Source organism: Salvelinus fontinalis, chromosome 9 (assembly GCF_029448725.1).
Source record: "Salvelinus fontinalis isolate EN_2023a chromosome 9, ASM2944872v1, whole genome shotgun sequence".
Classification (NCBI taxonomy): Eukaryota; Metazoa; Chordata; class Actinopteri; order Salmoniformes; family Salmonidae; genus Salvelinus; species Salvelinus fontinalis.
This window is the reverse complement of record NC_074673.1, coordinates 58,949,519-58,971,729: the sequence shown is the minus strand read 5'-3', so window position 1 is coordinate 58,971,729 and position 22,211 is coordinate 58,949,519. Positions and strand designations below refer to the sequence as shown.

At 43.7% G+C, this 22,211-nt stretch overlaps 1 protein-coding gene across 1 annotated transcript in view; it reads right to left on the bottom strand.

The window, feature by feature from the left end:
• Positions 1-22,211, bottom strand: part of b4galnt4a (beta-1,4-N-acetyl-galactosaminyl transferase 4a) — a 430,046-nt gene that overhangs the window by 54,937 nt on the left and 352,898 nt on the right. Inside the window, exon 8 of the mRNA XM_055934959.1 lies at positions 21,383-21,461. Within this exon, the coding sequence (XP_055790934.1) occupies positions 21,383-21,461 (79 nt within the window). The remainder of the gene's footprint in view (positions 1-21,382; positions 21,462-22,211) is intronic.

Genomic DNA, 22,211 nt, shown 5'->3' with positions numbered 1-22,211 from the left:
GGTGTATGTTTCATGATTAACTACTCATGGTGTGATTGTGAAAACATACAGAAACTCAAGTCCTTTTGTTTACCCGACCTAGAATACCTCACAATCAAATGCCGACCGTATTACCTCCCAAGAGAATTCTCTTTGGTTAAAGTCACAGCCGTGTATATTCCACCTCAAGCCAATACCACGACGGCCCTCAAAGAACTTCACTGGACTTTATTTAACCTGTCTAGGATCAGCGTGGCGCTAGCGGCACACCCCCCCCCCCCCCACTGAAAAACCAGTGCCGCGAAATTCAAAAAAAATATTTTTTTTAAATATTTAACTTTCACACATTAAAGTCCAATACAGCTAATGAAAGACACAGATCTTATGAATCCAGTCAACATTTCCGATTTTTAAAATGTTTTACAGGGAAGACACAATATGTAAAGATGTACATCTATTACCTAAAAACACATTAGCATAATCCACCATCTTTTATTTGTCCACCAACACCAGTAGCCATCACCAATTCGGCTAAACTAAGATATTTATAGCCCCTAACCAACAAAAAAACTCATTAGATGACAGTCTGATAACATATTTATGGTATGGGATAGGTTTTGTTAGAAAAAAGTGCATATTTCAGGTATATGGCATAGTTTACAATTGCACCCACCATCACAAATGGACTAGAATAATTACAATGAGCAACGTGTTTACCTAACTACTAATCATCAAACATTTCGTAAAAATACACAGCATACACGAATCGAAAGACACAGATCCTGTGAATACAGACAATATTTCAGATTTTCTAAGTGTCTTACAGCGAAAACACAATAAATCGTTATATTAGCTTAGCACATAGCAATTAGCAGCCCAGCATTGATTCTAGCCAAAGTGAGCGATAAAAGTCAACATCGCCAAAAGATATTAATTTTTTCACTAACCTTCTCAGAATTCTTCCGATGACACTCCTGTAACATCACATTACAACATGCATATACAGTTTGATCGAAAATGTTTATATTTAGCCACCAAAATCATGGTTAGACAATGTGAAATGTAGACAAGCTGGTAAAGAAAACGTCCTTGCGCCACTTAGACAGTGATCTACTCTTATACATAAATACTCATAAACGTGACTAAAAAATATAGGGTGGACAGGGATTGATAGACAATTTAATTCTTAATACAATTGCGTTATTACATTTTTTAATTTATCCTTACTTTTCAATACAGTTTGCGCCAAGCGAAGCTACGTCAAAAAACATGGCGTCCTAAGCCACTAAAATGTTTCGACAGAAACACGATTTATCATAATAAAAATGTCCTACCTTGAGCTGTTCTTCCATCAGTATCTTGGGCAAAGGATCCTTTCTTGGGAGAAATCGTCTTTTGGTGGAAAGCTGTCCTCTTGCCATGTGGAAATGTCAACTACGTTCGGGATGAACTGAAAAGCGTTCCCAACTTTTCACATCGTTGCAAAAATAAATGTCCCAAAATCGCACTAAACGGATATAAATTGCTATAAAACGCTTTAAATTAACTACTTTGTGATGTTTGTAACTCCTATAACGAGTGAAAAGATGACCGGAGAAATATAACAGGCTAAACTAACGCTTGGAACAGGAGAGGGTCGGTGTCTTCCACGCGCGTTACGCAGCAAGAAAAGACTTGCTAGCTAAAGGTTTTTTTCATTTGTAGGGCCTGTGAACGAGCAATCGAGCCCGTTGGAATCGTCATCACGTAAAGGCATCCAGGGGAAGACGTAAGAAGTGTCCGTATAGTCATAGCAACGACAGTGCCCGTTTAAATGACTTCAGAAAAGTGGCCAACGTTTCTCAAATCTGACTCCATGTCAGGGAAATTGCTGTAGAATGGGCTCTGTTCCACTTAGAGACAAAATTTCAACTCCTATAGAAACTATAGACTGTTTTCTATCCAATAATAATAATAATATGCATATTGTACGATCAAGGATTTTGTGGGAAGCCGTTTAAAAAATTAGCCACATTAGCATAAATAGTCTAAACAGCGCCCCCATCCCCAACAGGTTAAACTGGAAACCACATATCCTGAGGCCGCATTTATTGGGGATTTTAACAAAGCATATTTGAGGAAAACGCTACCAAAGTTCTATCAACACATTGACTGTAGTACTCGGGCTGCTAAAACACTCGAACACTGCTACTCCAACTTCCGGGATGCCTAAAAGGCCATTCCTTGCCCTCCCTTCGGCAAATTTGATCACAACTCAATTTTGCTTCCCCCTTCCGACAGACAGAAACTCAAACAGGAAGTACCCGTGCTAAGGACTATTCAACGCTGGTCTCACCATTTGGAATCCATGCTTCAATATTGTTTTGATTCCGCGGACTGGAATATGTTCTGGGTAGCCTCCGAGAATAACATCGATGAATACACTGATATGGTGACTGAGTTTATCAGGAAGTGTTTAGGAGATGTTGTACCCACTGTGCATATTAAAACCTACCCTACCAAGAAACCGTGGATAGATGGCAGGTTTCGCTCAAAATTGAGTGACTGGGAATATGGCCGAATACAAAAAGTGTAGTTATTCCCTCTGTAAGGCAATCAAACCATCAAAATGTCAGTATAGATACAAAGTGGAGTCGCAATTCAATGGCTCAGACACAAAACGTATGTGGCAGGGTCTACAGACAATCATGGACTACAAAGGGAAAACCAGCCACGTCGCGGATACTGACGTCTTACTTCCGGACAAGCTAAACACTTTCTTTGCCCACTTTGAGGATAACACAGTGCCACCGACGTGGCCCGCTACCAAGGACTGTGGGCTCTCCTTCTCCGTGAGTCATGTAAGTGTGTTAACCCTTGCTAATATGCAGACCAGCTGGCTGGAGTGTTTACGGACATTCAATCTCTGCCTATCCCAGTCTGCTGTCCCCACATGCTTCAAGATGGCCACCATTGTGCCTGTACCCAAGAAAGCTAATGTAACTGAACTAAATGACTACTTCTGTCATCATGAAGTGCTTTGAGAGACTAGTCAAGGATCATATCACCTCTACCTTACTTGACACCCTAGACCCACTTCAATTTGCTTACCGCCCCAATAGATCCACAGACGATGCAATCGCCATCACACTGCACACTGCCCTATCCCATTTGGACAAGAGGAATACTTATGTAAGAATGCTGTTCATTGACTATAGCTCAGCGGTTCAAACAAGATAAGCAAGCACCAGTTAGCCTGGAACTAGCCTAGTGCTAGGCTGATCTCCCGGCTGGCTGAAGAGGTCCATCAGCCACTCCTTGGGCTACAATACCTATTTTGAGAATTGCCCTGGACTCCTTTTACTGCCGACAAGGGGCACCGCCGATCCATCACGACTGGTCTACCGACGTAATCCACCCGAGGGGGTTTCAACAGGCTCCTCCGTCGCAACGTCCCCTGAAGGCCCATCTGCTAGCCTGCTAGCTGTCTAGAGCATATCTGCTCAGCTATCTGAGCAGCTTACCGATCGCTGCAGCTGTACACATCTCTAAATAGCCCACCCAACTACCTACCTCATCCCCATATTGTTTTTATTTACTTTTTTGCTCTTTTGCACACCTGCATTTCTACTCGCACATCATCATTTGCACATCTATCACTCCAGTGTTAATTTGCTAAATTGTAATTACTTCGCTACTATGGCCTATTTATTGCCTTACCTCCTTACTCCATTTGCACACACTTTATATCGATTTTTCTATTGTGTTATTGACTGTACTTTTGTCCATCCTACGTGTAACTCTGTGTTGTTTGTGTCACACTGCTTTGCTTTATCTTGGGCAGGACGCAGTTGTAAATGAGAACTTGTTCTCAACTGGCCTACCTGGTTAAATAAAGGTGAAATAATGTATTTTTTCAAAACTGGGGCCCCACAAAGGATGCCTGCTCATCCCACTCCTGTTCTCCCTGTTCACCCACGTCTCCAACTCAATCATCACATTTGCAAATGACACAACAGTAGTAGGCCTGATTACCAACAACGACGAGACAGCCTACAGGGAGGAGGTGAGGGCCCTGGGAGTGTGGTGCCAGGAAAACAACCTCTCACTCAACTTCAACAAAACAAAGGAGCTGATCGTAGACTTCAGGAAGTAGCAGATGGAGCATCACCCTATCCACATCGACGGGACCACAGTGGAGGAGGTGGAAAGCTTCAAGTTCCTCGACGCACACATTACTGACACACTGAAATGCTCCACCCATGCAGACAGCGAGGCTCAGGAGGCTGAAGAAATTTGTCTTGGCGCCTAAAACCCTCACAAACTTTTACAGATGCACAATTGAGAGCATCCTGTCGGGCTGTGTCACCGCCTGGTACGACAACTGCAACGCCCACAACCTCAGGGCTCAACCTCCCCGTCACCGGGGGCAAACTACCTGCCCTCCAGGACACCTACAGTACCCAATGTCACAGGAAGGCCAAAAAAATCATCAATGACAACAACCACCCGAGCCACTGCCTGTTCACCCCACTACCATCCAGAAGGCGAGGTCAGTACAGGTGCATCAAAGCTGGGACCAAGAGACTGAAAAACAGCTTCTATCTCAAGGCCATCAGACTGTTAAATAGCCATCTAGAGCACATTAGAGGCTGCTGCTCTATATACATAGACTTTAAATCACTGGCCACTTTAATAATGGAACAGTAGTTGTCTGTCCTCACACCAGTCACTTTAATAATGTTTAAATATTTTGCATTACTCATCACATATGTAAATACTGTATTCTATTCTACCGTATCTTAATCTGTGCCATTGCTCGACATCTCTATGTTTCTGAACTTAGGTCTAGTAACACCATCATACTGCAATAGACTTAGGGCAATATGTGTTAGCGCATACTCCCACTGACAAACAACACACCCATACATGACGCATGGCACTTCTGCTAAAGAGTGTACAACTAAGCACTGTTCAAGTGCCTACTACCCTTTGGTGTATCTTTTCATCTACTCCTTGTGATGCACCAAACACACACACACACACAAAGCACACTATCTCTCTTACTCACACTCGAACACACGCACACGCACGCACTGTGCAGAAAGACAGCACAGCAGGGCATGTATGAGGTCTTAGCATGCTGCCATTGTCTCTTCTCAAGGTCGACTCTGCCTGTCCTCTCAGGGATCAATGGAATCCGGCACCCCAACACTGTCAGCACAGCCCAGGAGACAAAAACACACACCACCGGACACGCACGTGAAATGTGCTACATACTTTTCATTGTGTCTTGCTGAAAAGGCGTAAACATTTAGATTTGAAAAAAGACTAGGGTTCAATTAAATAGCAATGGCAGCAAAAAAAGTAATGGCATTCTAACATCTAGAAGATTCTCTTTGATAATACATGTAGACGTTGAAGAATTATGGTGGGGACAATCTAAATATGAGGATTCAGGAGAAAGTGTTTGTGTGTCTGCAAGTGCGTGCATACACAAGCGTCGGTGTGTGTGTGTGTGTACGTCTGCATGTGTGTGGTGTGTGTGTGTTCTGACACAGCTTGACGGGAGAACCTGAGTACTGCTCACTGGCCCTGCAAGATCAACAGAAAAGAAAGAAAATCCATATAGTCGGGGGAAATAATAAAAAGTAATAATAAAAAGGACTCCGTGTGTGTGTGTGTGTGTGTGTGTGTGTGTGTGTGTGTGTGTGTGTGTGTGTGTGATATCCTTTTAGAGCCAGAATGGAGCCATGTTTTTCACTTTCACTCACACATGCACTCTCACACACAGACAGACACACAGACACACAGACACACAGACAGACAGACAGACAGACAGACAGACAGACAGACAGACAGACAGACAGACAGGCAGACAGGCAGGCAGGCAGGCAGGCAGGCAGGCACGCACACACACAGGTTCTTTTGGACAGGGGCTATATTTTTCATCCCTGTGGTTTGCAGAATTTTTGTCTGAATATTTATTGCTACAGAGAGAGTGTGAGTTTCTCTTTATTTATGTTTTGTACATTTGTTTTACGTTCTCCTCAACTCTGTTCCATAGTGTTCCAAAGCCAGGGGGCACAATTGAGATGACCGGATTTTCGTTTCACCTCGGTACACAGCAGGTAATGAAAATCGAATGACTGTGTCTGACATTTTTTAAGTGTAAACCACAATTGAATTCATCTTTAAAAAAGCAATACCATTTACACACACAGCACCAAGTCCTACTGCCTCTGTTGAATAAACTTTAAATGAACAAAAGAGTTGAAATACAATTGAATGAACGAAAAGTAAAGCACCTTTTTGTGGATTATTCAAACTCATCTCACTCCTTCCTTTATTCTATTACACCACTCTTCCTGCATCCTGTCATCCTTTAAATCTCCTCCTTTTCACATCTCTTCTCCCATGTTTAAATCCCACCCCATATAGCCACACTATCACTCAGACCTGGGTCCAAATACATGTTAATTTGAGTATTTGTTATTTAAATACTTATTTTCTGTGTATTTTAGTATTTTCAAATAATTTCCTATAAATAGCCAACTATTTCAAAGTATTTTCAATTACTTATTTCAAATACTATTTTCAAATATCTTTGTTAAATGCATAGGAGTGTATTTGAGCCAGTGTATTTGAGTATTTTCAAATATTTTCCAAGTGTATTTCCAAATATTCCAACTACTTGTCTTTTCAAAATCGAAATACTTATTCCAAATATCCACAAAGGTAATTGAAATACCCTAAATAGTACTTGAACCCAGGTCTGCTTTCACCCCTAACCTTTACCCTCCTCTTCTTCACGATCTCAAACCCTTCCCCATTTTCTCTCCCTACACTCTCTCCCTATTCTCCTCATCTCCTCTCCTTTATAACTACTTCTGAAAAACCTCTACTCCCCTCTCTCCTGACCAGAAAAGGTCAGAGAAAAACAACAGCAACAGAAAATGGCAGAAACGTCTCTAGTTCTTTCACCAGGACATGAGAGGAAAGAGAAGGCCTTTGAATGGGAAAAGGACAGTCCAGTGGAAAATCCCAGGCAGACAGTTTACTCAGTGAGGTCAGTGGAGAGATGTACTGTGCTTTCTCCACACACACACACACACACACACACACACACACACACACACACACACACACACACACACACACACACACACACACACACACACACACACACACACACACACACACACACACACACACACACACACACACACACACACACACACACACACACACCTGGCTGAAATCTGTAATTGGCAGAGCTGTAAATATTGAGTGCCCTCTGGCAGAGTGGACAGCAAAACAAGACAGATGTTACAACTACTATGGGGGAACAAGGGAAGAGTACAAGACACTATTTAAAGAGTGGCACGTGTGTTTTTCTGTTGCTCATTAGAAAAACACGTTTTCAGTCTTGGAGGTGGGTTGCCTGACCGATTCCGCATTTGGTTAATGATGTTTGTCTCCCATGAGACACTGTAGACACGGAAGCCTATTTCCTTTCCTCAAAATCCCCAGAATCAATCTAAGATAACTCAAGCCAATGGTTTAGTGGTTGAAGATGTTAAGGAGCGGGGGGGACAATTTTGATTAAATTATGGTTGGGGGACACGGGTAAATGTGACTAGAGGTACATTGTCATGTTTAGATCTTACATTGGTGTCCTCCTCCATTGCTGGTATATGTGAGTGGGTGTGAAGATATAATCCACAATAGGCAGTGATCATTTCCCAGTTATATGCAACATACAGTTGAAGTCAGAAGTTTACATACACCTAAGCCAAATACATTTAAAATCAGTTTTTCACAATTCCTGACATTTAATCCTTGTAAAAATTCCCTGTCTTAGGTCAGTTAGGATCACCACTTTATTTTAAGAATGTGAAATGTCAGAATAATAGCAGAGAGAATTATTTATTTCAGCTTTTATTTCTTTCATCACATTCCCAGTGGGTCAGAAGTTTACATACACTCGATTAGTATTTGATAGCATTGCCTTTAAAATGTTTAACTTGGTTCAAACTTTTTGGGTAGCGTTCCACAAGCTTTCCACAATAAGTTGGGTGAATTTTGACCCATTCCTCCTGACAGACCTGGTGTAACTGAGTCAGGTTTGTTGGCCTCCTTGCTCACACACACTTTTTCAGTTCTGCCCACACATTTTCTACAGGATTGAGGTCAGGGTTTGTGATGGCCACTCCAATACCTTGACTGTGTTGTCCTTAAGCCATTTTGCCACAAATTTGGAAGTATGTTTGGGGTCATTGTCCATTTGGAAGACCCAAGCTTTAACTTCTTGACTGATGCCTTGAGATGTTGCTTATATATCCACATAATTTTCCTCCCTCATGATGCCATCTATTTTGTGAAGTGCACCAGTACCTTTTGCAGCATTCCCCTTTTCCCTCCAAACATAACAATGGTCATTATGCCAAACAGTTCTATTTTTGTTTCATCAGACCAGAGGACATTTCTCCAAAAAGTACGATCTTTGTCCCCAAACCGTAGTCTGGCTTTTTTACGGCGGTTTTGGAGCTATATTATACCCCAAATTACGGAGTGCCGTGTAAGGCCACGGGGACGAAGACCAAACACTATGCAACACACATGGTTGAAACCCAAACAAAAGAGAGAGGAGTACCTCGAATAAATATCACTAGCGCACAATGATTATCACACAGGACTAAACCCGTAATCATTTGCGCACTCCACAATGGCACGAAAGCCAAAACACACAGCACAGGTACTCACACGCACCAATAATCGACAGCCCAACGGAAACCAAAGGGCACACTTCTACAAGTACCAATCAGTGGGAATATGGGACAGGTGTGCGTAATGAAAGTTCCGGAGGGATCCGTGACAATATGAACAATAACTCAGTAAAACCTTTGAAATTGAAAGAGCACATATTACACCAGTTTTAAACACTGGCTGCCTGTGAGTTTTAGAATTAATTGAAATATTATTTTATTGGTTTTTAAATCGATCCACGATTGTGCACCCCGATACATGTCAGACAGGCTTTTAAAGTTATGTACACAGTAGGTCCCTCAGGTCCTCTGGTACTGGCCTTTGACCTATTCCAAAGCCTAGCACCAAGAGGCATGGAGAGACAGCATTTAGTTATTATGCTCCCAGCCTTTGGAATAGCCTGCCAGAAAACCTGAGGGGGGCCGAAACTGAGGACACATTTAAAAAGAGATCTTAAAACACATATTTTTAGCTTAGCTTTTCCTTAGGGTGCTTTTAAGTTGTTCAGTTTGTGTCATTCTAAAAAAAAAAAAATCTTACGTTTGTGGTGTAGTAAATATTTCATATTTTATTTTCATTATTCACCCCCCCCCCTGTAAAGCACATTGCATTGCATTTCATGTCTGAAATGTGCTGTATAAATAAACCGTGATTTGATTTAGTCCATAAGAGTGGATGAGAGTGAAAAGAAGGGAGTCTGTTGTAATTTCCAGCCCCCTTTGCCAGGAGGGAGTTGCTTGGACTTTTCTGACAGGCTTGTTGCTGTTTTTATTCGCTCTCTTTTATGGACGTTTAGTTGCAATTTCTTTTTCGTAAAATGTTGCTGTGAATGTTAGCTGTGTGGTTCATATACACATTTCTTATCTCATGAAATCACACAAATCCATTGTTTTAGGGAAACATACTGTACCAGTGGAGGCTCCTCCTCAGTGAATTTCATAAAAATGTCATTTGTAAAATATTAAAAAAGTAAAACTTTTTAGGTAAAACTACACTAAATATAATCACGTCACCAAATGACTGATTAAAACCTGGGGAATAGTTACAGGGGAGAGGAAGGGGGATGAATTAGCCAATTGTCATCCAATATGCTGTAATAGAAATAAGGCCATGCTTTTGGAAAAAAATCGTTCTCCCTCCTCTTAAATGGCACTGACCACCACTGTTCTATACTCTACTGTACTTTGCTTTTGCTCATGCGGGTGGGGAGGTCTGTACTTTTCTATCCAATAAGGTAATTTCTGCACAATATTTCTGTCCATTTAGGGGGCCCCCTCAAGGGCCACATAGGCAAGTTACGCATAGCTTCTAACTCCTGAAACGAATGCTAACAAAACATCTCAGCTGATCTACAGCTCCCCAGAGGGACATTATACCTTTAGCCATGGTATCGTGGGCATTTCAGTATAAAGACGAGTGTGAATCCGTTTCTATCTTTTCCTTTATAAATCAGTGTCTTGGTCACTGCGATTTATTGCGCCCACTGGCTAATGCGGCTGCGGCGGCCTAGTCACGGTAAATCTGCTGTTTCTGTTGAAGTGTGAAATTAATTCCGCTATTAAATCCAGCACAGGGGCCTTGCTAAGCCAGTGTAGCCAGGAAGATAGCTCTCTCTCACACACGCACACACACACACATAGACACACACAGCTATATATACACACACAGCAATATATACACACACACACACTCATGATTTGCAGCGTGTCTTTTCTATGCAGTTCAAACCCACTTTTACAGCCTCTGGGGTTGGTTTCCTATTCTCTGTGCAGTCTCAGGTTGAGCCCCAAATGGCACCCTCCATCCTAGTCCCTATGTAGTGCACTACTTTTGTCCTTGGTTAAAAGTAAGTACATTAAATATAGGGAAGTGGGTGCCATTTAGGACACATTTGAGAGGAGAATGGAGACGGGTGCCAGTATGACCTTGCTACTATCGATATAATCAGGTTCTTCAAAATAATGGCTGCCGTCTTTATGACACTGATGATGATGATATAAAGCTTATATAGTTTGACTCAGAAATACCATGAAGTGGAAAGAAAAGGCAACCATAGATACATTGATTTCTCCTTTACTCGATGTCTCCCTCCCTCTATCCATCTTTTCAAATAAAGCTGAAAGTTCACATTATCCTCTCACTTTCACTTTCTCTCTCTCTCTCCTCTTCTCCTCACCCCCTCTCTCCCTCCTCTCTTCCCCCCATGTTCTCCCTTCCTGTACCTTCCATCCCCTCTCCTCTCACCGCGTTCTCCTCCCTCTCTTAGACAGGTCTGTTCAGCCGCTCTTTGTCTCCACATAAACCAAGGCCAGCTGTGTGTTAGGAAGGTACAAATGCCAGTGTGTCCGAGTGAAGTTGGACACTCACATACACGCACATATGCATGAGCACCTGCACGTATACGCTTGCATGCATGCACACACGTACACAGACACAAGCGTACATGCGCATGCTGTCTCTCTCTCTCTCTCTCGATTGCTTTTCTCCAAACATTACAATGAAACCACCACAGAATGTCATCATCAACAGCCATCTCAGAGTTCCATCTCTGTTCAGTTTCGAATTTCCATGACAACCTGGGCAGCAGAGATGGTGTGTGGATGATGGGCCCACCTCAATGTCTCATATATGTCTGTCTGTCTGGATACACATTTTTACTTCAGCAAGTAGGCAGCTCTGGACGTTCAGCTTACTCCGGACCAGGCCCTAATCCCCTGGACTCGAAAGTGTAAGCGGCGGCTTGGGAGCAACCTGACGAGACTACGTGGGCAAACAAATGGACCGCCATTGCCACAGACCGTGGCGGTCCAAGATGGCGTAGCAGTCAGACGTGTGTTTTCTCTTCTCCTGTCCCATGTAAATATCGTATCCCTCATTTTGTTTTCGTATATATTTCGTATACATTTTAATCTCACTTTCCATCTACGGACTGAATATACTGTCCTGCAACCTGCCTCACTCAGTGCGGTACGGATCTGCAATTTTTATAACTTAGAACCGGAACCCCCATCAGAAGCTAGCCAGCTAACTAGCTACTAGCTAGTAGTCAGTTAACGGTGAAGGCCGCTAGCAGTGGCTAACTCGGACACCAGCCAGCCTCAGCTCGGTCAATAACTGCCAGTCTGCACAGCGCGATATCAACCCAGAGCATATCGGACTGCTTTTTCTCTACCACATCGCCGGATTCCTACCGCAAGCTCTGAACCTTTACACCGGATCATCGCAGCAAGCTAGCTGCAATCCGAGTGGCTACTCCTGGCTAATGTCTCTGTCCTGAAGCAAGCACCAGTTAGCCTTGAGCTAGCCTCGAGCTAGGACCATCTCCCGTAGAGAGACCTCCCGTAGAGGTCCACCAGCTAATTCTTGGGCTACAATACCTCTTTTACCAATTGGCCTGGACCCTTTACTGCCGACACGGAGCCCCGCCGAACCATCACGACTGGTCTGCCGATGTAATCGTCCGAGGTGGTTTCAACAGGCTCTTCCGTTGCAACATCGCCGAAGGCCCATCTCCTAGCCCCGGCCCGTTAGCTGTCTGAATGGCCGTGTCTCCAGCTCTCCTAGCGTAGTAGCGACTACTGAATGGCTCCCTGACTCACCTATTGCTACTCATTGGACCCTATGATCACTCGGTGACACATGCCTCTCCCTAATGTCAATATGCCTTGTCTATTGCTGTTTTGTTTAGTTATTATTGTCTTATTTCACTGTAGAGCCCCCAGCACTACCCAATATGCTTTAGATAGCCCTTTTGTCCCACCCCCAACACATGCGGTGACCTCACCTGGCTTAACTGGTGCCTTTAGAGACAAAACCTATCTCATTGTCACTCAATGCCTAGGTTTACCTCCACTGTACTCACATTTTACCCTTGTCTGTACATTATGCCTTGACTCTATTCTTCCATGCCCAGAAATCTGCTCATTTTACTCTCTGTTACGAACGCACTAGACGATCAGTTCTTATAGCCTTTACCCTTATCCTACTCCTCCTCTGTTCCTCTGGTGAATTACAGTTTAACCCAGGCCCTGCAGCCTCCAGCACCACTCCTATTCTCCAGGTGCTTTCATTTGTTGACTTCTGTAACCTAAAAGCCTTTGTTTTATGCATGTTAACATCAGACGCCTCCTCCCTAAGTTTGTTTTATTCACTGCTTTAGCACACTCCGGCAACCCTGATGTCCTAGCCGTGTCTGAATCCTGGCTTAGGAAAGCCACCAAAAATCCTGAAATCTCCATCCCTAACTACAACATTTTCCGACAAGATAGAACTGCCAAAGGGGACGGAGTTGCAATCTACTGCAGAGATTTCCTGCAGAGTTCTGTCACACTATCCAGGTCTATGCCCAAACAATTCGAGCTTCTACTTCTACAAATCCACCTTTCCAGAAACAAGTCTCTCACCGTTGCTGCTTGTTATAGAATCCCCTCAGCCCACAGCTGTGCCCTGGACACCATATGTGAATTGATTGCCTCCCTTCTATCTTCAGAGCTCATACTGTTAGGTGACCTAACTGGGACATGCTTAACACTCCGGCCGTCCTACAATCTAAGCTAGATGCCCTCAATCTCACACACATTATCAAGGAACCTACCAGGTACAACCCTAAATCCGTAACCATAGGCACCCTCTTAGATATCATCCTGACCAACTTGCCCTCTAAATATACCTCTGCTGTCTCCAACCAGGATCACAGCGATCATTGCCTGTGTCCATAATGGGTCCGCGGTCAAACGACCACCCCTCTTCACTGTCAAATGCTCCCTAAAACACTTCAGCGAGCAGGTCTTTCTAATCAACCTGGCCCGGGTATCCTGGAAGGATATTGACCTCATACCGTCAGTAGAGGAGGCCTGGTTGCTCTTTAAGTGCTTTCCTCACCATCTTAAATAAGCATGCCCCATTCAAAAAATGTCGAACTAAGAACAGATATAGCCCTTGGTTCAACCCAGACTTGACTGCCCTTGACCAGCACAAAAAAAATCTTGTGAGGTTCTGCATTAGCATCGAATAGCCCCCGCGATATGCAATTTTTCAGGGAAGTCAGGAACACACAGTCCATTAGGAAAGCTATGGCTAGCTTTTTCAAACAGAAATTTGCATCCTGTAGCACTCATTCCAAAACGTTCTGGGACACTGTAAAGTCCATGGAGAATAAGAGAACCTCCTACCAGCTGCACTGAGGCTAGGAAACACTGTCAACATCGATAAATCTACGATAATCGATCATTTTAACGGCTGGCCATGCTTTCCACCTGGCTACCACTACCCCGGCCAACAGCTCTGCACCCCCTGCAGCAACTTGCCCAAGCCCCCCCCCCCCCCCCCCCACCACCACCTCTCCTTCACCCAAATCCAGTCAGCTGATGTTCTGAAACAGCTGCAAAATCTGGATCCCTACAAATCAGCTGGGCTAGACAATCTGGAACCTCTCTTTCGTATCGTAATAGATTCCCAAAGATTGGAAAGCTGCCGCAGTCATCCCCCTCTTCAAAGGGGGAAACACTCTAGACCCAAACTGCTATAAACCTATATCCATCCTGCCCTGCCTTTCTTAAATCTTCAAAAGCCAAGTTAACAAACAGATCACCGACCATTTCGAATCCCACCATACCTTCTCCACTATGCAATCTGGTTTCCGAGCTGGTCATATATTATTGTGTGTGATTGTTTATGGCATCAGAAGGCATGTTTGCTCATGTTGTGTGTGTAAGTGTATGTAATGTGTGTATTGGGGTGTCAGTGTAAGTATGTGTGAGTGTGTGGGTAGAGTCCAGTGTGTGTGTATAGAGTCAGTGCAAGAGAGTTAGTGCAACAAAAGGGTCAATGCAGGTAGTCCGGGTAGCCATTTGATTAGCTATTAAGAAGTCTTGTTTAGCAGTCTTATGGCTATGTGGTAGCAGAGAGAACAGCCTACAGCTTGGGTGACTAGAGTCTTTGACAATTTTTTGGGCCTTCCTCTGACACTGCCTGCTATAGAGGTTCTGGGTGGTAGGGAGCTCAGCCCCAGTGATGTACTGGGCTGTACTCACCACCCTCTGTAGCGCCTTGTGGCCAGGTGCCTTGCAGTTGGCAAACCAAGTGGTGATGCTTCCAGTCAAAATACTCTCAATGGTGCAACTGTATAACTTTTTGAGGATCTAAGGGCCCATGGCAATTCTTTTCACCCTTCAGAGAGGGAAGAGGCACTGCCGTGCCCTCTTCACAACCGTGTGGGTGTGTGTGAACCATGTTAATTCCTTAGTGATGTGGACACCAAGGAACTTGAAGCTCTCGACGAGCTCCACTACAGCCCCATCAATGTGTGGGGGGGGGGGGCGTGCTCGCCCCTCTGTTTCCTGTAGTCCATGATCAACTCATTTGTCTTGCTGACATTGAGGGAGAGGTCATCGTCATGGGTGATCAGTCCTACCACTGTTGTGTTGTCAGCAAACTTGATGATGGTGTTGGAGTCATGCATGGCAACACAGTCATGGGTGAACACAGGAGGGGCTAATCAGACACCCCTGAGGGGCCCCCGTGTTGATGGTCAGCGTGGCAGATGTATTGTTGCCTACCCTCACCGCCTGGGGGTGACTTGTCAGGAAGTCCAGGATCCAGTTGCAGAGGGAGGTGTTCAGTCCCAGGGTTCTGAGCTTGGTGAGAAGCTTGGAGGGGACGATGGTGTTGAATGCTGATCTGTAGTCAATGAATAGCATTATTACATAGGTATTCCCTTTGTCCAGGTTGGTGAGGGCAGTGTGGAGCACAATAGAGATTGCGTCATCTGTGGATCTGTTGGGGCGGTATGATCATTTTAGTGGGTCGAGGGTGTCTGGGATGACGGTGTTGATGTAGGCCATGACTAGCCTTTCAAAACATTTCATGGCTATAGATGTGCGTGCTACGGGGCAATAATAATTCAGTTAGGTTACCTTGGCATTCTTTGGGCACAGAGACTGCTTGAAACAAGTTGGTATTACAGACCGGGTTAGGGATAGGTTGAAAATGTCAGTGAAGACACTAGCCAACTGGTCAGCGTGGGCTCTAAGTGCGCGTCCTGGTTAGAGGTCTTCATGGATCCAACTGTACCCGAATACCCGAGACCCGATCCGGGACCCAAGCGGGTCCAGATCCAGAATTCTAAATAATATCACGGGTCTGGATCGGATCTGATATGATTGTCATGGATCTCGGGTATGTGTAATTTTAACTGACTTGTCGGGAATGGCCCATACAGATCCGTACGCGACTTCTGCTCTTGCTTTTCACAAGAGTGGAGCGTGGCGCATGTAGCTTGATGTTGACCAATCATAAGTCATTAAAGCAGCAAGAGTAACAGTCACAGAGCCTCACTCCATGTGAGGCAAAAGTTATGAGAAATCTCATCAATGGAAGATGGGAATTAAAATGACGAAATGAAAAGTTAAAGGAGAAGGATAGGCTACGATGACCAAGAGCCCAACAGGTAGGCAGGCTGCTACTTAATATTTTGAATATAGTTGTTGAGAAAATGCATGCACTGCAGCCTCTGTTAGCCTAGCTAGACACAGTGGATGCTCAACTAAAAGTTCAGAGATTATGCTGCGGGAATTAGAGGTAATTTGTGGTTCAGTATGTTACACTGCGTTACTGATTCATTGCTTCAGACTTCAGACTGTAGCCTACTCCCGACCAGTCACGTCGTACAGTGCCTGAGTGGCGCAGGGGTCTAAGACACTGTATAGCAGTGCAAGCTGTGTTGCTACAGATGCTGGTTCAATACCTGAGCCAGCCTCAACTGGCATTGCACCAATAATTGCGCTTAATAGGCAAACGTTCTTGCCAGTCTCTCACTAAAGAGCGTCAGTCAAAAGTTATACTTGAATCCGAACTGGATTTAACGAAAAAATGACATGAAAAGCACACATTTGTAAATCCCAAACTCTAAAAGTAATTGGAAAGGTAGATACAAATGATTTGAGACATTGTGGAAACAATAAAGAATGTAAACAAGATGCTGTATTTTTATTTACAGTAGTGATGGACAGCTGGTGGCATTTTGAAAACAGGTTTTCAAACACTTGTAGCTCGATGAGCAGGACGATACTCTTTATAGCCCGGCTTCTGTCGGTGTGAACATCCCCCTACTTGCAATGTATCCGATGCTTAAGTACTCTAAAGTGTTACATTTGGGAATAGCACTGTCCGTGATCAAAATCCCCAAGTCTACCAGTATTTTTGAAATGTCTCCAGTAGATTTTCCGTTCCTCCTGAAAGCCCTAATCTGCTTTAAATAAATAGAGATCCTGGTCATGGTGCTACAGTATGTTACAGCATAATCAAAGTGAGGACAATTGGCGATCTGCTGTATACTTATAGCCTATTGTAACCTGAAAGTCACACCTTTCCAGTAATCCTCACCCCGCCCCAAACTCCACCCTTAACACAGTTACTATTCAAAAATGAGTGGTTTATCTAAAAAAAAAAATGACATTGCGACCGAAGAGAACAGACGAAAAGGACACTGTTTTCATCAAGCCAGCTTCTTTCTATGGTGCTACCCGTTCCAGGGTTAGGAATGTAACCACGAGAGGACTTGAAAATGATTCGGAGCTGAAAGGATCACCAAAACTAAAGGTATTTTAGTTTCAGTGTATTTTCTTTAAAATATATATATATATATATATATATATATATATATATATATATATACAGCCTATCAATGTGTAGGAATACTGTGTAATAAAATCAATAATTAAATAAAAATAAATACATTTTTTAATTATTGTGTACTAAAAATGTGAATGTGTTTTTCCAGAGCATACAACCAAGCCGACAACCATCCTTGGAGATCAGTGGACAAAGGGCTGGACAATGGGCCACACCGTTAGTTTTGCTAGATTCTTCAAATGTGTACACAGCATTTGTGTGTTGGGGTCACTTTTCATTCTTAATTGATCTACCGTTTCTATCATAGGCCACTGTAATCGATGGGGGCTCAGTGCGGTACCATTCTGCTCATCTGATGAAGGTGCACATGGATCAGATTCAAACTTGAAGACCGAGATCGAGTCATTGAAGGCACACCAAGCAGAAAGAGAAACATTATCTGAGGGCAGAGATACGGGCGACAGCTGATGCATTGGTCCAGAGCCAGGCGGCATTGGTGGAGAGTCAGGCGGAGAATGACGCGTTGAAGAGGAACGACATGGAGCCACAATCCATGCCAGGCACGCCTGTGAGCTCTGGAACTCCACCTCCGACAGGCAGAGTCAACATACCTGGTGGTTCGTCAGGTCACCCTGACATTTCCATTCCTCTTCTGACAACAGAACTTGACCAACTGCTCACCAGGCACAGCAAGGGCCGTCCGGACAGTTACGTTGTTCTGCTATTCTGCTATTGTAAGGATGGACTGTTTTCTTGTCAGACTGCACAGTAGCCTAATAAACAAATGCAGGTGGCTTATATATCAACACTCTTTCAAAATGCAGATGTTTATTTAGTTATGGATCCATAACGAATTATTACGAATTATTATATCACTGAATTACAGAAATATTGGAACAAAGTTGTCTAATGACGATAAACTAATTGTTGCTTACTGGAAAATACTCTTTCAAAAACACACGGTCACATTGTACAGATCCATAATGGATATTAGCAGGGCTATATTTTGGCCTTTATAAATAACATTTTTGCCTTTATTCAAATTACAATCGCTCACTCGTTTAAAAAAAAACAACAACTCCAAAATATCTTTATGTATAGCTTGTGGACGACAATTTCAGCACCGTTTCGCTCTGCTCTGAGACAAGAATGGAGAAACGAAAATGTTCAACTATATACCATGATATTCTTAAAATATGAACGCAGCAAAAAAAGAAACGTCCTCTCCCTGTCAAATGCGTTTATTTTCAGCAAACTTAACATGTGTAAATATTTGTATGAACATAAGATTCAACAACTGAGACATAAACTGAACAAGTTCCACAGACAGAAATGGAATAATGTGTCCCTGAAATCAAAAGTAACAGTCAGTATCTGGTGTGGCCACCAGCTCCATCAAGTACGGCAGTGAATCTCCTCCTCATGGACTGCACCAGATTTGCTGGTTCTTGCTGTGAGATGTTACCCCACTCTTCCACCAAGGCACCTGCAAGTTCCTGGACATTTCTGGGGGGAATGGCTCTAGCCCTCCCCCTCCGATCTAACAGGTCCCAGACGTGCTCAATGGGATTGTGATCCGGGCTCTTCGCTGGCCATGGCAGAACACTGACATTCCTGTCTTGCAGGAAATCACGCACAGAACGAGCAGTATGGCTGGTGGCATTGTCATACTGGAAGGTCATGTCAGGATGAGCCTCCTGGAAGGGTACCACATGAGGGAGGAGGATGTCTTCCCTGTAATGCACAGCGTTGAGATTGCCTGCAATGACAACAAGCTCAGTCCGATGATGCTGTGACAAACCGCCCCAGACCATGACGGACCCTCCACCTCCAAATCGATCCCGCTCCAGAGTACAGGCCTCGGTGTATTCCTTCGATGATAAACGCAAATCTGACCATCCCCCCTGGTGAGACAAAACCGTGACTCGTCAGTGAAGAGCACTTTTTGCCAGTCCTGTCTGGTCCAGCGACGGTGGGTTTGTGCCCATAGGCGACGTTGTTGCCGGTGATGTCTGGTGAGGACCTGTTTTACAACAGGCCTAGAAGCCCTCAGTCTAGCCACTCTCAGCCTATTGCGGACAGTCTGAGCACTGATGGAGGGATTGTGCGTTCCTGGTGTAACTCGGGCAGTTGTTGTTGCCATCCTGTACCTGTCCCGAGGTGTGATGTTCAGATGTAGCTGTTGTTACACCTGGCCTGCCACTGCGAGGACGATCAGCTGTCAAAATTATGGATTGCCTCTTATCCGCTTGTCGTCCCTTTATGCCATAGTTTGTACATTTCAATTGTCATTAGAAACCACATTTGTTTAAGCAAGTCAGACGTATCAGCTATGTTTTTTTTAATGGCAGTAAATGGGGCTGACAAGGCTTCACTGACAGCTAGGTATAGCAGTGGTAAGATGTTGGGACGGCTTTATGTAGGCCCTAACAGTTTGTGGCCACTGTTTGTCACCATTATAGTGCAATTCATATATTGTTTAGTGTTGTGTAGTGGCATGTATCCCACTTTCTTTTTTTTTTGCCCCACCAAGAATTACATGCTAAAATAGCCACTGCAAGAGCTGTTCGATCCGGTTCAAGTCTGGGGTATTGTGTGTAGATTGATGAGGAATTAATTTTATTTAATCAAATTTAGAATAAGGCTGTAACTTAACAAAATGTAGAAAGGGAAGGGGTCTGAATACATTCCGAATGCACTGTAGCTACCTCAATTACCTCCTATCCCTCCACATCAACTCGGTACTGGTACTCCCTGTATATAGCCATGTTACTTTTACTCATTATTTTGATTCATTATTCACTGTGTATTTACTCCTTGTCACTATTTATGTTTTATTTTATTTGTTATCTTTATCTTTGACTCTACATAGTTGGAAAAGGACCCGTAAGTAAGCATTTCAATGTTAATCTATACCTTTTGTTTACGAAGCATGTGACGAATACATTTGATTTGACTTGAGAATACAGCCCACTTAGGTCTATGTGTCTGGAAGTAGGCAGCGAGCATCCCAGAATAGACAGAAAGTGTTACTGTATAGGAATAGTAAGAGAGAGAGAGAGAGAGAGAGAGAGAGAGAGAGAGGGTGTGAGGGAGAGAGAGAGGAGAGGCATGAAATAGAGAGATAGAGAGGGTGTGAGAAGAGAGAAGAGATAGAGAGATAAATCTATACAGTATATGTATGTAGAGAGAGGGAGATGAAGAGAGACAGGGATAGACCCTCTGGATAGTTTGGGGAAAAAAGGGAATCCAATGTGAGATAATAAAGCAAATTTTTTGAGACAACACACCACACCATGTATTATAACGAGCCCACTTACCCAGTCACTCACACACAAACACACACACCCCAGGTGTGTGGAGTACTTTCTGAAACTTTACCCTTAAGTTAGCTCTCTCCATTACATAAAGAGTGAACATTGAGTTTGCAAAACAACTGTAGGAGTGAAAAAGTGAGACAGGAAAGGAGAGAAAGAGTTAGAGGGACAGATGCAATAAGTTCAACTCAAAAGTCCTAACTGGGGTTGCAAAATTCTGGTAACTTTCCCCAAATTTTCCAGAAATATTAGAGGGAATATTAGTGAAGTCAGGAGCGAATAAGCAACTCAACTTGGCCCCAGACCGAGGCAACAACAACAACAACAACAACAACAAGGTGTATGACATGAGCATCGCTCTGTCTCTCTCTCTCTCTCTCTCAGCATTCCTCCACTTCAAACACAGCTTGTTCCCTTCCCTGTACCCTGCCCACCTGTCTGCATGCAGTGGGAAGGGATTTTGTATATTATCTACTTCACTTGCTTTGGCAATGTTAACATATGTTTCCCATGCCAATAAAGGCCTTAAATTGAAATTGACAGAGACAGCAAAAGAGAGAGGGAGGTGGAGGGTGAGAGAGAGGGACAGAGACCCAGTATTGAGTGAGTTTAGAGAGGACTTACACAGGGTCTAGTTCAGTAGTTTCGTACAACTTCAGCTAGTAGCCTAGCCCCCCCCATAAATGAATCAAGTTGTATGGACTTACCCCAACCTCCACGTGGTCGGACCCCTTGTCATCCTGCTTGTGAAGGATCTCAAAGTAGTATCGTCTGGATGAGATAAGGCTAGAGAGAGGTAAGAGAGAGCGAGAGGGGAGAGGGGGAGAATGTTACACTACAATTAGGATTTAAAACATTTGTCAGATGTTATTTTTCCACCTCAGGAGCTGCGAGGAGAAAGGTGGAAATTGAGGCTACAGTGAAGGTTAAATGCTGAGGAACCCAAAACTACTTACAAGTCAAGTCGGAAGTTTACATACACTTATCATTTCCGGTCACAACTTATGGACTTGTTTATGTGCTGCTGTGCGTTTTGTTTGCTAACCTTACTTTGCTACCTGCCAATTTGACTGTTTTTACTTTTTAATTACCGTTTATATGTTTGTTTTTTTCCCCTCGCTTGAATTTTTTTCATTCAACTTTTCACACCGGACGCTTTATCTGGACGTGGTTCGTCAGGACCTCCACCAGCCAAAGTTAAGTAGTAACATTAACACGATGCCTTCTAATTGCAGTCGCTGCACTCATAATATACAGGAGAACGATCGCCTTACGGCGAGGATAGCTGTGCTACAAGCCCAGCTTCAGACGCAATCGTTAGGCAAGGGTCAATTAAGTGTAGGAAAGGATGAAACAGCATCTGTGCCACTAGTAAGTACATACAGTAGTATAAATCCCCTCGCACAGTCCCCGCAGTCGGACAATTTTCTCATGGTTTCTGGAAGGAAATGCTGTAGGAATGCTCAACCGGTGTCGCTCATTCAGCTGACAGAAACTTTCAACTGGTTCTCCCCATTAAGCAGCGAGTCGGAGTCA